At 26.5% G+C, this 17,350-nt stretch overlaps 1 protein-coding gene across 1 annotated transcript in view; it reads right to left on the bottom strand.

Moving 5' to 3' along the window:
* Positions 1-17,119, bottom strand: part of LOC111630509 (tyrosine-protein kinase PR2-like) — a 64,497-nt gene extending 47,378 nt beyond the window's left edge. The window contains exons 1-5 of the mRNA XM_023374621.1: positions 16,871-17,119; positions 10,909-11,103; positions 8,686-8,835; positions 5,497-5,688; positions 2,677-2,774 (exon numbers count right to left, since the gene is read on the bottom strand). Of these exons, the coding sequence (XP_023230389.1) occupies positions 2,677-2,774; positions 5,497-5,688; positions 8,686-8,835; positions 10,909-11,103; positions 16,871-17,101 (866 nt within the window). The 5' untranslated portion in view covers positions 17,102-17,119. The remainder of the gene's footprint in view (positions 1-2,676; positions 2,775-5,496; positions 5,689-8,685; positions 8,836-10,908; positions 11,104-16,870) is intronic.
* Positions 17,120-17,350: the final 231 nt, after the last annotated feature.

Genomic DNA, 17,350 nt, shown 5'->3' with positions numbered 1-17,350 from the left:
TTAGAGCCGCCGCAAACTAGCACTTTGCGAGAGCAAAACGCTAGCAAACATGCGCTAGCACAACCGATGACGTCAAAGACTCCTCCCCTTACTTCTTGCCCGCATGGTTTTTCCTTCGCTAGCGCAGCAATGCGAGAGTACGCTCGCTGTTCACAGAATTCAACAACTAGAGCATTTACACTAGCAAGAGAGAGCGGGGAAGACGGATGACTACATAAACATGTCACATATCGAAAAAAATAATAATAGAATTTTATCGATGTACGTAAATTACATGATTAATACATTCAGTATTGAAAAGAAAATACTATAACCGTTGTATGTAAATAGTCACATACAGTATAAATAGTTTTCGGCTAGTTAAGCCTAGTTAGGCTTAACTAGTAAACATGTTCTTTCCATGCTGTTCAGAACGAAAACTGACTGATTACAAGTATAGGTTATAATAAAATCTTGTTCTATAGCCAATTTACATCTGTGGAATCCACGTCACGTGGACTACGTTACGCGAGCAAACGTTGTGTAGTTTGCGGCTGCTTCGTGCTCACGTAGCTTACCTAGCAAAAATGGCTCATAGAATCATGGGAAAAAAAGGCGGGGCTTAAGAGCGCGAGCGAGCGTATGCTAGCTCCCACATCCTGTAGTTTGCGGCGGCTCTTAGATAAACTAGAGGAGAGTGGCTCAAAGCATTCAGATAGTATGATTGCTAAACTGGTAATGTATCCTGTTAGCATGCATGAAGTACAAGCTTTGTGTTATTCAGAACTAATATTTTTTCTAAGTATTAATATTGATTTATATATGGTAACTCAGCCTACCTTCAGACAAAATTACTAGGTATTTTCTAGGAAAATGAAACTGAACTATGCGGAATAGGTTTTTTTTGTTTTTGCTTTGTACGAAAACACAAATATGGTGAAATGCTACTAATTCTTCTGAGGCAATTTAAAACATGTATTTCTGGGAAGATATGAATGTCCAATGTCATAACCAACAAAATCATCAAGAAACATTTAAAACATACACATGTGGCCGCAGGCCATGCTTGTTAAACCCCAGTCGTAAAAATCAAAATAAAAAATTGTTGTAAATATCAACATAAATTTCCAGCAATGGGACACTCAACTGATAGATCAAATTTTAAAAAATTCTGGCATCATTACAATATCAGTCTTGTCAAGTTTTTAAAAAGTTATGTTTAGTAGTCATGCAGTAGCTTTGTACTTCAATCACAGACAAAACACTTTCTGACTTATGAAGAGCTCCACTCAATTACTATTAGTTTTGTTTAGACAGAATATAGCTTTGGTTAATAATCTGGCAATTTTCTCTTTGCTATTTTTTTGCTCTTTGCTATAATTCTGATTTTAACTAGATTGTTTATTCTACATAATCTTAACACTACCTATATTTTTACACATTTATTAATTAATAGTGTTTTATGATTCATTTTAACAAGAAAAAAAATTGATATAATTTCAAAAACACCAATTAATTCAGCAAATTTTAACCTTTTGTCAGGCACAACCCCATCCTCAGTACGGTATTTTTCTTCTTATGTACACCACTGCTTCCAAATGCATGTGGTCATCCTGAAAAGAAGGTGTATTCTCAAAGAAATTTGTGCACTAAACAATACTGGAGTGAGGAGTGGTTTGGTTTCAGAAAACAGTTACTTTTTTCAGAAGAAATATATATAACCCATCCTTATTACATTTTTTATCTGCTTGTGTTACATGAATGTGTGGAAAAGATGTAAGTAATTCTTTCATTTTTTCCTGCTATTTTTACCTTTCTTATGTTACTTTTGTTAGTAAACATTCAGAATTAAAAAAAAAATGTTTATTTTTGAATAAAAGCAAATATTTATTTTGTATTATAGATAATTGGTAAATTATAAGTTATAATAGTTATGTTTGTGTTTTTACTAGAAAAATAGATTGGTTCATTTTTACTACTTGCTTATACACTTTTTACACTTTTAATTGCAAGTATGATATTTTCATAAGTTCATAAAACTACAAGACATTCCTTGCATTCTTCAAGATCATTGAGAAAAGGAGCAAAATGCCAAAACTACTATAGAAGATAAAAGTGAAGGCAACATAGGTGCAAATAAAATTTTAGAAATTGATTCATTGGAACCACACATTATTATTCATCTTCATTGGAACCACATTATTAGTCATCTTCATTGGAACCATACATTGCGATTCACTTTAGTGATTGCAATGTATGGTTCCAATGAAAATGACTAATAATGCTTAACATAGTGACATGTTATATTGTATTTTTACTGTATTTTCCTTATTGCTTTGCATTTTTTTCAATAAATAATTATAGCATATGATAATGAAAAAAAAGGTAATTATTATTTAATCTGAAAGAAAAAATTGCCTGTCCCAGGATGGATTGCACCTGCTCATTTTAAAATACAAATTGCACCTGACAATAAGTTAAAGAAATCCAACAAACAAAAAGTTTGTAATATAACTTGACCTAAATTGTGTTTATATCAAGGTTTTAACATCATAGCATTTAAGGAAAAAAATGCATGTTCATATAAGTTACCTTTACACATTATTATACTATGAATACTATAGAAATAAAAGAAACTGAAACTATAAGAAATAAATTGTGAAGAAATAAAAAAGTTGTAAATTTAATATTACTTACCAAGCAATAGGAAGCTTCAAATTTACATTAAAATTAGTTTGGTAATAATCTTTTCCAACTCCCAGTGCTCTAGATAAGCCAAAATCACTTATTTTGACCTGAAAAATTTTTCATTAGTACAAAACTAAACTTTTATTATATAATTTTTTAATTGCAAATATTAATATAAAAATAATCTATATAATTTTATTTATACATATACTTTCATTAACTTTTAACATGTTAATGATTTAATATATCAAATTTAATTTATCTAATTACAATTTGAGAAGAAAGTTTTCATGTTTCACAACAGTTTGAAAATTAAACTTACTTCAATTAAATAAAATTCTACTTGGAATTTTTACTATATTTACAAAAACGTAAATATATTAAAACTAATTAATATTTACAATGCAAAGTTATTCATTTCTATTAATGTATATTCTGTTACAAATAATACAGAAAATAATCCTTATCAAGAATACTTGAAATATTACACTTTATAGTTTCCAAAATTTCTGGATTTTATGTCCCCAACATCCAAGCTTCCTATATGAAACACACATAAGCTCTCATAGTGGCATAGTTTATTGTAACCATTGACACTGGTAAAATATACACAAATGTATTATTTACTTTATAAAAAAATATAGATCTACAATAATGTCATCAAGAAAGCTTTCATTATTGTCCAAGACAAACTCATTTTTTTCTAGTTATTTCATTCACAACATTAAGCTGTTAATTTATGCTGTAATATATATTAAATACTGCTGTAAATATATCTGAACAGCATAAACATTTAATTACAATCTTCCTGTACATGCTTTTTTAAGTAATAATTAACACTACACATTTATGACTGATAAAAAAAAGTCATTGTATTCTCAAGTGCTTCATAATTCACCAATATTTAAGTCAACAATATATTATTCAAAGTAATTTCATTAACTAAAATATTTTTTAACTTTTCATAAAAGTGATATTTTTCTAGAAAATAGTTAAACAAAATATCAAAATTGATTTATTCTTCTTGTATGTTTTTCTTTAGACTATAATACATCTCAAGTAATAGGACCATCAGTATAACCCAATAAGCACTTATTTTATTTTAGATAGATCATAACTAGCTTATTTAAATATATAACAAATAAACAGTCCTTCTGTATTTAATTGTGAGAGTTCTTTTCCATAATTTCATTCTCTTATCCATAAACAATTACTACTGTTATTTTTTTATCATTCATGTTGCTACTGTAGTACATAACAATATGACAACTTAAAGCATAATTTAACATTACTGATTGTGAGTCATTAAGATTTTTAAAAGATTTTAAAATTCAGTCATCAAGAATTTGTTTATTAAAACTCCAAGATATTTTGCACACCAATTACAACTGAATGTAATGCCAATTTTTTTGTGACATAATTACTAATGCCAACTTTGTTTCTGTTGTCAAAATTTTTTGAATTTTTAAATTTCAGATAAAAAAATCCCTTACTGTTTTCTTTTTAAAATAATAAAATTGTTAAATATCAATACAAATGCATAAAAAGTACATTAGTTTAATCAACACATTAGAAATTGAAATAAATTTAATTTCAATGTTTTTATTACTTGTATAATAAAGTAAAATTAACACAAATAATAATTACTAGAAAGCAATTACGTTAAAAGAAAGTTCTAATATTAAAAAAAATTGTAATGTTTAAAAATCATTTTAGAACTTTTAATGTAACTTCATTTAGCATTATTACGGTAAGAATTAAACAATGAATCTTTCATTATGTAGTAATTGTGTAAGAATAAACCAAACTGCCTGTTGACATTAAAGTTGTTTACTTTAAAAATTGTAATTTAAATGGCATACACTCAACCTAAAGATGACATTTTGAAATGTCATCTTCAGGTTGAGTGTACTTTTGACATTTTGAAATGTCAAAAGTACTTGTTTGTAATTAAAAACTTTGCAAATAAAAATCTTTAATGCAAAAGACAGTTTGATTTATTTTTAATCTAAGTTTGGCATCATTAAAGAGAATATTTTTTTACTACTAAATTACAGTTTTTATTATAAAATCTACAAATATCTACATATGTAGATTTTATAATAAAAACTGAATAAATCAAACATTCCAAAATGAAAGTGTAAATAAATTTTGCAAATGCAATTTGTAAAGAATAAATAAAGTTAATTGAGTAACTGCATGAATTATTATTATTCAAAAGATAATAAAATTGTTTTTAATCAGAAATTCAGAAATTTGCTTTTTTAAAAAACCAAAAAAATATTTTCTCAACTTTAATTTTTTGAACTATAAACATATAAATATTGCAAACACTACACTAAATCCTCTCTCTTGTTTCAGGGGTTAATGACTTTTAGAAACAAACTTCTATTTTCAATGTATTTTGACATCTGAATTATAATATATTATAGCCAATCAGAACAAAGTGGTTGAATTAACATAGCCGAGATATTACATATATTACATTGATTATGTGAATATACTTGCAAATAAAGTATAAATGTAAAATAAATGATAATTTTAAATATATATAATCAAAAATAAGAACTATTGTGTTTTATTGATAATCATGACTTTATAAAGCTTTCAATAGTACATGATCTTAAGATTAATTAGACATCATTTATGTCAATATATTTATGAAAATCATAAAAATTTAATAAATATAGGTTTTGGTTTATAATGTTGAATTACTGAATAGAGTCATACATTTCTTAGATGTGAAAATGTTCATCTTCTAAAATAATAACAACAAAGAATATATTGTGTATTATAAGAATATTAATGTTTAAATTATCTCTCACTTACCTTATTTTTTGAAAATACTAAAATATTTCTTGCCGCTAAATCTCTATGAATAAGTCGTTTATTTTCTAAATACTGCATTCCATCACAAATTTGTTGAGCAAATTCACATAATGACAGTACACCAAAACTAGGTCTAAGAGCTGGTTCCTTAAGACATTCCAATAATGATCGTAAAGGAGCTAATTCTGTTACCTACAAGCAACCATAATTATAAATATTTAATTAAAAATTTCTTGTTAAATTATTATAAACTTAATAACAGATTAATGTTGGGAGAAAAAACAAAGTAAAATTAAATTTACTAATTATATAGATACTTTCATTTTTATTATAAGCTTTTCCAAGCATATATTTGAATAAAATTAGTAACAAAACAGCAGAAAAATAAAAATATTTCTGTATATAACATCTCTTTAATCCAAAAAACAAGTTTGGTAGACAATCTCACACCTTTCTGGTTATCTTTTTCCGCAATATCTGAATAATGTCGTACCCCTAATTATATTGTCGTTTTTTTCGTACAGCACTGAAGAGGGGTCGGGAACTTAAACCAATCCTAAATGCATTTGTAGGCCAATTTACAAAATAAAGCTGTGAGATCATCTACCAAACTTGTTTTTTGGATTAAAGAGATGCTATATATAAAAACTGAATAAACAGCAACCATATTACAGTGAAAAAATATTTCATTAACTAATAGGAAGATAATTGAAAAACTACATTGATAAGTTTGTAAAAGACAGTATTTATTAGTTTGCAGAAGAATATTTCAACTAATTCAGTAGAAATCAAGATAAACATTTGCCTACTTTGCTTAATCCCAATTAGGCTCTAGCTATAATATATCTATTTAGTAAATTGCTTTTCTGTAAAAATCTCTTGTTTTTTTTATAACATTCAATTAATACTTCCTATTTTTTTTAATTTACTTAAAATATTCAAGCATTCTTTGCAGTTATTTTGGAACATAACACAAACGTTTTCAGTAACTAATAACTGCAAAGCATTATAAGGTTAACATGGGTATTTATAATTAACGCTTTGTTTATTGGATGGATTTTATGCATTTTATATATTTTATTAAAATTAATAATAATTTTAGTATTAGTATATTTAAGTATATTTAAAAAAATTATATATTAATATATTTTTATCTATACAAGTGCACAAAATAATACTCTAATTTGAAGGTATTAGAATTGTTATGCTAGTTCCTCTCCATAATTCACTAAACATTTTCTTTATGATGTGATTGTGTTCCTCTCCATAATTCACTAAACATTTTCTTTATGGCGTGATTGTGTAATTGTTCTAGAATGCTGTGAGGGAGGTTGGGTCTATCTTCAATGACTAAAATGGGTCTATCTTTTGTGGCCTAGTTCATAATGAAAAATGTTCTTTGATTGTTTTGCTCATTGATCTAAATAAAGATTCTACTTAACAGAAGTCCTTATCTCTCCTCAATACTTTCACAATATAAATTCTAAGTTTGTCATTTACTTAAATAATTATGCATTAAACTTAGCTGATTGCAGATTTTATAGACTTGATTAACAGGTAACTTGTATTCTGAATCAAGCTTGATTTTAAAGTAATTTATTCTTTATGAAGTTAAACATTTGTTTTAAAATTTTTATATATTTCTTTAAATTGTACACACACAAAATGTTCTTATTTACTCAAAATATGTTTGAATATACTTTAATATTATAATTTATATTTTTTATAATTTAATATAAAATTCTGTAAAATTTCAAATGTAAATGTTCTGTTCTAATGATAATTTATTTGATGCTGAGAATAGACTAAGTTTTTGTTAAAAACATTTCAATTTTTAAATACAATTTTGGGTAATCTTAAAATTTCTATTTTAAGATTACCAAGTTTCTGAATTATTTACTACTATCTTCTGATTTTATTTTAATATATAATAAATTTTTTATATCAATTATAAGATTAACTTATTATTTTTTAATTGTGATCCAGATTCTATTTTAGTAAAATAGAATTTTAAATAGTTTTGAGTTAAAAATTATATTTGCATTTTATAATATACAGTGGTCCTTGTACTTCAAATTTAATTCATTCCAAGAGGTCATTTAAACTCTGAATCAGTTTTTCCCAAGAGAAATAATGGAAAGTAAATTAATTCATTCCCACATCCTAAATAATACCTATTTAGATAAATTTAAAAATAGAAAATTTGCATAATTATAAAGTGAAAATAGCACAATTAAATACCCTAATAATAAATTAAAACATGAAAACAATAAATAAAACATATAAATACTGTAAAATAAAATAAAATTTGCATTTATTGATCATACATCATCAACTTCAGTATCTTAAACATAGCCATTTGTTCTGCTATACGCTTACGACTTTCATGTTTTGCGATAACTTCCTTTTTCATCTTGATTGTCAATATTACAGCAGTCCTCTTAGACTTTGTTGCTTTCACATGCTTCACTGATACCATGGTTAATAAGTAAAGATTACATTGTGTATTTTAACAGCTGTCATTTCTTAACATAGATGTGGATTTAATTATAACAGTTCTGAAATTTACCATATTATTGCTAATCTGAGATTGTATTCTTTGTTAAGAAGCTTATTTTAAACTTTTTACTTCACATTTTGTTCGAATAAAATTAAGTTGAAATGTCTTTGGATATCAGATATATTAAGCTATATGAGTTTCGGAAAGGATATAATGTCGTACAAATGGCAAAAAAATTATAATGTGTAAGGGAAAAATGCTCCTAAACTTTGAATGTATCAAATGTGGTTTCAAAAGTTCAGGAATTTTTGAAGTAAAGAATACAAAACATATGAAACACCTAAAAGCTATCTATGAAGAAAAATTGCAGAAATAGTTATTAGAAATTGACAAATAACATGTAATATATATAACCAAAAATAAAGTGAAAAAGAAAACACTGAAAATGTACAAGCATAACATGAAAGCAAGAGATGACTCCGGTGCAAAAAGATTGCATTTACACTTTGAGCATGTTTTTTCACTGCCCACACAGTTCAAACTTCCAAGCATCATTCAAACTCAGGCAAATTTTTGTCAAATTTAGCATTCAAAGTCTAAAGCATTTGAAGTACAAGGTACCATTGTATATATAATATTTTAAGATTACTATTATTATTTTTAATCTAAAACACATGTAGAATGTTTACCAGCATAAGTGATTTTGTATCCAAAGCTACACCATACAGCCTGACAATATGTTCATGATCAATAGTGTGCATAATAGCTGCTTCTTTTAAGAATTCCATATTATTATTCTGCATTCTTTCCTTGCAAAGACATTTAATGGCAACTTGTATCTAGATGAAATAAAAAAATTTTTTAAATACATTCTCTTATTGATATATAAAAATATTTTTAAAAATAATAATTTAATTTTTTCATTATATAAAAACTAAATAAAAACATATCTTGTGAGTTTAAATTATAGTATATATTAATGATAAATTTGAAAATATTTTGTAAATTTCAGAATAGGGAATTAATAATATTAAAAAAATGCTGTTTAATATCAAAATTATATTAAATTCTTTTCTTTTATATATAATTTTGTTTAAATGTCATCTCTTAGTACTTTTGGTTGTAAATAATCTTGTAAAAGCAATAATTTCTAAAAAATATGATTCTTTAATAAAATAAAAAGTAATAAAAAATCAAAAATTGTAAGTAATATAAGAATATATTAAAAAAATATAGAAAGTTCACCAGTATAGATAGAGTTTAGAGTGGATGGTTGAACTGGAGAAAGATGAGTGGGATACTGTGCAATAAGAAAACTAAGCTACAAAATGAAAGAAAGATTATATAAAACCATGGTAAGACCTGCAATGATGTACAGTGATGAGATGTGGGCAATTACAAGGGCCCAGGAAAAAGAAAACAAAGACAGTGGAAATGAAAATGCTGAGATGGATGTGTGATGTGATGAAAGACAAAATTAGGAATGATTATATAAGAGAAACAGTTAAGGTGAGTCCTATACATAAAAAGATGCAGGAAAGTAGTAGATTCAGATAGTTTGGGCATGTGGAGAGAAATGAAGACTATGTTGGAAAGAGGACTGGAAGGTTGGAAATGATAGGAAAAGAAAGCAGAGAAGACCAAAGCTGAGATGAAGAGACAGGATGGCAGAGAATTTGGGAGAGAGGGGATGGAGGAGAGAGGATGCCCTAAACAGAGATAAGTGGAGAAGACAGATTAAAGATGGGAATGCTGATCCCATATAAACATGGAAAGAGCAAAGACAAAGAAGAAGAGGAATAAAAAATATAGAATATCAGAAGAATAAAAATGTAAAGATAGATAAGAAAAAATTAAATACAGACATTAAAATGTTTAAAAAATTTTATTTAAGTTTATACCAAAACATGCAAAAATTATAAGATAATTTCACTAATAAATTACTATTACGAATCAAACATTCTAATATTACGGACATATGGTAGCATCTACTGATAAATTTAAATAGTTAAACAAATTTATATTTCCATTCAATTAGATTGTGATTATCTAATAACCAATTGTATACTTTTTCTTTTTTTTTTCTCTCTCCACCCTGTGGGCACTAAGAAGGCCTCTTTTAGCATGCCCATTATGGATTCAGCAGGCCCACAATGGGGCAACTGGGTGGTGACGAATGGGGCCTGCCTGACATATCCAGATGGACCACCACCCAAAAAATTTCTAAGGCTTTTTGACCTATCTGGATTCGATACTGGGTTCCCAGCAGTAGGCTGCCACCTTGACTGTTCGGTTATCTGGCCGTCAAAAATCAATCCAAAATCCAATTGGATTTTAGACAATAACAATACAAAATAAATCACCCAGTATATAAAGAGAGGAATTATTTTTAAGAAAAATGTGTTTTTTATTCTTTTATTTAATAAGAGATAAAATAGAATAAGTAAATATGAGATTATTTTCATAGTAATAGCATGATATTTATTAAATAAACTGCTCAATGTAGGTGAAGATGAAACAAATTTAAAAATTTAATACATTTGATTAAACATTTTTTTTAATTACTCAAATAAAAAATATTTAGTTACTCATATATATAATCATCATCTAATTATTATTGACTTAACCACTTCAAAATATTGAAATTACAACATCAGAGTTAAAACTGAAAACAAAATAACTTTACAGTACATGTAAAACTGAATGAAAAAATTTATAAGAACCAAATAATTTCATTAATATCAAATACTAAAATATTAAAAATTATGTTTACTGATATTTTTTTATTTGTATAACAATTCACATATTATAATAAAAATTTGTTTAGTTTAAATATTAAAATATAGATAATAATTTATATCAAAATCTAATAAATATTTAAATAAAATAAAATGTAAAATAATAATTCTTACTCTTTCACCATCTTCATTGGTCCAAATTCCTTGCTGAACAACTCCAAATTCTCCAACACCCAATTCTTTATTTAAAGATATATTATCCATAGATATTATATGTTTACTTGGAACTTTTATATTTGGTCTTTCCAAGGAATCATTTTCTAAAACAGATACACGATCTGCATCATCTTTATTTTTTGAAAGAATCATCTGAAATTATTATAAAAAAAACATTATTATTATTATTAATACCTAAATACGTTAACCTAAATATCTTACAATAATATCTATCTTAATTGTAATAGTAAAAATTAAAAATCTTAGGAAAAAATTATCAATCTTAAAAAAAATCCTGCAAGTTTTTAAATTAGTTAATAACTCTGGACTTTTTAAGACCAATATTTTTTCCTAAAATTTTTGATGTACTTTACAGGAGATTTCAAATAAAAAGCTTTTATTATTATGATATACAGGGTGTTTCAGTTAAATGTTTCAGAACTTCTAAGAGGGGTAGGGTGCATCCCGACGACTTGGAATCATATAGCAATGCAGGGTTGGAAATGGTTTCCTGAAGCAGTAGATGACGTTGCGCAAAAGTTCTGAGCGTTCTTGCAGGGAATCATCATTTCGCACAAGAACACAGAGTTAGCTAATATGTATTTGGTGTACGGGGCTGCAGATTGTAGTGGGCCACACAGCACTTGTACGTGGAACGATATCCAATGAGACGTATTCCCAGCCATAATTTCTTTGCAAGCCTGCACCAGAGGTTAGTTGTTTCTGTGTACATCACTGCTTCAGAAAAGCATTTCCAACTCTGCATTGCATGATTCCGAGTCGTCGGATGCACCCTACCCCTCTTAGAAGTTCTGAAACGTTTAACTGAGACACCCTGTATAATGTATATTTTAAAAGCAAAAAATATATGTTATATTAGAGGAAAGAACAATCTACCAATCATTTTGAAAATTAAACCACATCAAGTATCTAAACCTATTCTAAACTGTTAATCACCAACAATAAGAACATTTAACAGAAAATTTCATGTCCTCTTTAACTAAGAAAGTTAAATATAATACACTTTATCAAAAGTCATGAAATCAATATTCAAGCATTTATGTTTTTATTAATGCTACAGTACTAACATTAATAAATTCTAATAATAAATCAAGTAAACCTCTTTAAATTTTAAATATCCATTAAGTACTAAAAATTACTACTACAAAATTATTACTACTATAAAATTATTACTACAAAAAAATTACTACTAATTAAATTTTGTAAGTACTTTTTTACTAGTATAACTTAAAATAGATAATTTTTAATAAAAATATTTTGTATAAATGGCATTTTAATATTTTTTTATATGAATTATTGAAAAGTTGTCATAGATCTTTCATTTTCAGTATGTTTAGTATGTTCATTAGCTATCATATCAAGAGTTAAAAAATCAAGATGTACAAATAATTTTAATTTATACTGATAGTATTAACTCTTGACAATTTTTAGTCTCTGAAAGCAAACAAGTTATTTGTTAACAGCACATTAAAATTGATTGTAATCAAAGCATATTCATAATCTAATTCATAACTTAATTGAAATACAAGGGTTGGATGAAGTTTCCAACTTAACCAGGAAGCACTTGTCACAGTCAACTAGAACTGAAGGACTATTCTACATAATCTCTATGAAGTGTGATGCATTTGTCCCATCAGTATTCCAACTTTGCAAAATCCTTGTAAAAACTTGTGTGCCACACCACTCCTGCATGACTGTCATTATTCAAAATCATGTTATCTTTTCATATGCCTTTTCATTGATGAGAAAAAAAATTTTGAAAAGGGTATTTAAAATAATTTGTTGACATGTCCCATTAATAGGTTTTTCACTTTTATGTTTCTGATAATATTTCTTTGGAAATTCATCTATTCACTAATTTAATTATATTATTCATATTTAAAATTGAAGGTAAATCTGCCATTGTTCTTTCATGAAAAGAATGCTGAACTTGAGTTGAATGTTGCTACTGCAACTACATGGTTCAGAGCATGTTTGTTTACAAATGTAAGAAATTTTTATTAAGTAGTTCTGACTACCATAAGTTAATAAAATCTGATATAAAGTGTATAAATTTCAAAAAGAAAACATTAAATTTCTATTCCATTCTTGTTTTAATTATAAAAAAAAAATCAAAAATATAGGAATTACTACTTTAATGCTTGTGCAGAATGCTCCAGGTGCAGACTCAGTGAAACTGGAATTAAAGTACACTTGATGTCTCAAGTGGCAGAGTTAAAAAAATCCCTCCAGATGGCTCTTTAAATAAGACTGGTGTGGCAACATAGCCTATGTAGCTGACAGTATGATTGCCCTACTAGATACAGTAAATAAAGGAATTATTATTAACATTGCTATTGTTGATTTTACTAATAAAATTTCACACAGACTACATCTAATATCATGGGTTTTGAGAGTTGACCTTATTTGCTGTAGAGAACTAACATACACAAAAAATTGACAGTTAGTTTCTAAACAGCACTCTGAAAGTGATTATATAGAGATGGAAGATTACTGTAAATTTATCAGCAATTCTACCATGAAAGATACAATTTCTGGATATCAATTTTCAACTAGGAAGGTCTAATTATATCAGTTAGAGCATAGACTAATGAACAGAAAATGAACAGGAGAGAACTAAAGGTAAAGAATTTATTTGGAGATGGCAGATAAATTTGCAGTGTACAAAGGATTTTTCACATTTTTAATGACACTCCTGATAAATTTAGATAATGGAAAAGTGTTTGATGAGTTTGTAATTGCAAGTTAAAATCAACAAATAACCAGCATTGTCATGTAACCTGCACCTGCTTTCAAATTAAATTTTAAACACAAATAATCAGGGTAATTATTGTATTACCATAATTACAATTTAAATTAAGAAAAAACTGGAACTATTTGTTATAGCACACAAAATAACCTTTTCTTTATTCCAGCAACTCAATAGCAAATACAACAAACATTTTCAAGTAGCTTGACTGTCCTGCATAAGGTTCGTTACAAATAATACTTGTAACAGATATTGCAAATTTGTTGATTTTGCCGTGATTAGAAACGAATATATATTTTTCGTACATACTTAAATTATTCTTTATGAATTTTAATAATCTGCAATAAATTATCAATTTAATTTAAAATAAAAAAAATTACATGTAATTAAATTTTTGAAAAATATATTAATTACTTAATTATATATAATATTAAATCAGAGCATTTTAAAGCATTAATTCTGTGAATATAGTTACATCCAATTGCAGTGGTGCTAACTTATGGGCTTGTGGGATTCAAGAGAGTCAGCCCACCAGTGGTCGAGTGGATAAAACCACTGAACACTGTTGTGGGTTCATGCCTTTGTGAGTTGGTTGTAGGTTCATGCCTTGCCAACAGGCTGGCCATGTGGAATTTTCCTGGTTTTCTTCATGCTAGTAACACCTAAATAGAAGCCAGTTTCTAATGAAAGACTTCCCAGAAGGCATCCTGCCTCAGCAGATTACCCATGTGTCACATTGCCATACCTACACTAATAAAACCTAACATGTAGGGCTCAAGCCCATCCAATAATTTGGGCTCATAGAATAATTCTTTTCTTCACAATTTAAAACTAATTGCATGATAGCATACTTCAACAATAATTTTCAATGAAATAGAAGTGTACAAGTTATAGGTACATTTTAATTTGTGGGACATTTGTTTAGATACAAAATTATTTTAGCAGAAATTTAAACTGTTATCATTAAAGTAAATTAACATTTTGGTGTTAGGTAATTATATTTAAATTAGCTACATGTAGATTGGATCTATATACATATTAACAATAGATCTGATTGATTTTCTATTTACTTTTATTTCAAATTTTTACAGCTAATTTAGTCACATTTGAGATCACCCAACATAGTTAAAAAATTGGCACCAATGTCCAATTGCATATCATTTAAACAAGTTCAAATATACTGTACATGGTTAAAAAAGTTTTAAAATTCATTTAAACACATCAATAGAATATCTAATTAATAAATTAAATAAAAATTATATAAAAGGGTTTTTTCTAATTCTTACATTGCTACCAGATTTAGTAATACAACAACAACATTAATGAAATAAAATTTCTTTAATAATCTGTACTTCTCACTGTTTTTGATGAATTGACTTAAAAGAACATATTCTAAACTGAGAATTTTTTGAAAAGATTACAGAAAGTGTTATTCAAAACATATCAATGTGATAATGTATCTTTATATATATATATATATACCATCTTATCTGTGTTTTACAGTATATCCTTTATGTCTGCAAAATTCCCCACTGTATCTCAATAAAAAACTTAAGGTAATATCCAAACATGGCAGTTATGGAGATTGTTTATGAGTTTAGACTATTACAATCAACAATACTGTACAATATGCAATGTTATGTACTGTATAAGCTTGCATATAGTGTATATTTTTTAACTATATTTTTTTATTATCAACTTATGGTGCATTTTTTGGAACAACCCTGTCATAACTCAAGAAGAGACTATATCTAACTACCTAATTTTTTTTTACTCTTTCCACCCTAAGAGTACTAAGATGGTCTTTTACTCAAACCCCATTATGGGTTTTGCCAGACCTACAATGAAGATAACCAGATAGTGAGGTACAAAGTTTGATGTATCTGGGACAGATTACTCCAAAAAATTCCCAAGACTTCTGAGTTGGACTTTGAACCCAAGTCTCCCAGAGTGATAGGTTGACAACTTAACCATCTCAACCATCTTACCATCACCACCTAATTTTTAAAAATTCAATATAAAAGGTAAATTAGATAAAAATCAATTTTAAAAAAATGGTAAAGAATGGAAAATGAACTGAATGAAAGAATGAATGAATGTTACCATTCAATAAAATTTAAAAAGAATTTGGAATAAACAACAGTTCATAGAAATGTGTTATCATATTGATATATTTGCATTTCCATAATTTCTTCAAAAAAAAAAAGAAGAAGAAGAAGAAGAAAGTGTGTGGTTATAGCTCACAAGAGTGACTTCTTAAGTCAATTTGTAAATATAATGAAAGTTACAGATCATTAAATATTTTAAAATTCATCAAAATAAATCCCAATACATTTTTTTCATTTTAAAATTATTCATATTTTTATAACATAAGTAATACCTTTATCATCTTAAAAATAAAAAAAATACACTGAACTAAAATAACTTTGTCTGTACTTACCAGTCATAAGTACAGACAATTTAACTGTTCTGGCAAGTGAAGAGAATATCAGAAATAAACAATAATAAGAGAAATAATCAGAAAGTGGAGTATATTTTACACCTTAAAATATACTCCAGCAACAATTTTAACAAACAAAAATGTTTTGATCTAAGTTTATAGATCTTCATCAGTTAAACATTCAAACATAGAATGTATTTGAATGAAAAGAACATTCAAAATACAAAACAGAATAAATATAAAATAGAACAAATATAAATTTTAACTTAGATCAAAAACATTAATATCAGAAATAAATTTTACACCTTAAAATATACTCCAGCAATGATTTTAATAAACATTAAAATCATTGCTGGAGTATATTTTAAGATATAAAATTTATTTCTGATATTCTCTCCAGTTGCCAGAACAGTTAAATTGTCTGTACTTACAATTATAACATATAAATAAAAATTAAAGAAGCATATGTGTGTATATGTCTGTATACACACATAGAGAGCATTTATATAAAGTCAGAATTCAAAGTTTTTATTAGAACAATCTGTTAAATCACATTTATTTAGAGATAAATTTATTCTGGAATACTATAAATCTTTAATTTAGCTTATATCTTCAACAAGAGTTCACAAATTTTATGTTTTAGCTATGAAAATCTAAAATCTGTCTTCACTTTTATATTTATTGAACTGCTATTTTTTATTTATTCTTACCTTTTTAATCTTTTTAAGATATGTCTGTGGATAATATTTGTGAAAAAATTTCTTAAGTCTTCTTTGTTCTGGTTTGCTCATTCCTAGATGCAATAAATCTTCTTCCTCAACATATTTTATCTGAGCCACAGAATTAATTTTTAATTCACTTCTGAATGAATTAAAATAGTGAGATAATTCAGCTTCTAATAAAAATTCATAAAGAGTTGGGTGTTGATTTGAAGAATCCATTATTATAAAATATTTGAATGTTCCTAAAAAATAAAGAATAATCTTAAATTAAAATATATAATTTTCTAATTTGTACATATAAAATTTAACTATAAACTGAAATGGATGAATTTAAATTTGCAAAACTAGAATTAGTAATCGTAATTAAATATCTTTACATTTGGATTAAGCATGATTAAATGTTTATCTTTAAATAAAACTTTATTCTAAAACATCAAAACAATTTTTATTAAAAACTTTTTAACTAAC

The sequence above is a fragment of the Centruroides sculpturatus genome, unplaced genomic scaffold (assembly GCF_000671375.1).
Source record: "Centruroides sculpturatus isolate CEXI.00-Female unplaced genomic scaffold, Cexi_2.0 scaffold633, whole genome shotgun sequence".
Lineage (NCBI taxonomy): Eukaryota > Metazoa > Arthropoda > Arachnida > Scorpiones > Buthidae > Centruroides > Centruroides sculpturatus.
Note: the sequence above shows the minus strand (reverse complement) of the source record. Positions and strands in the feature narration are given on the sequence as shown.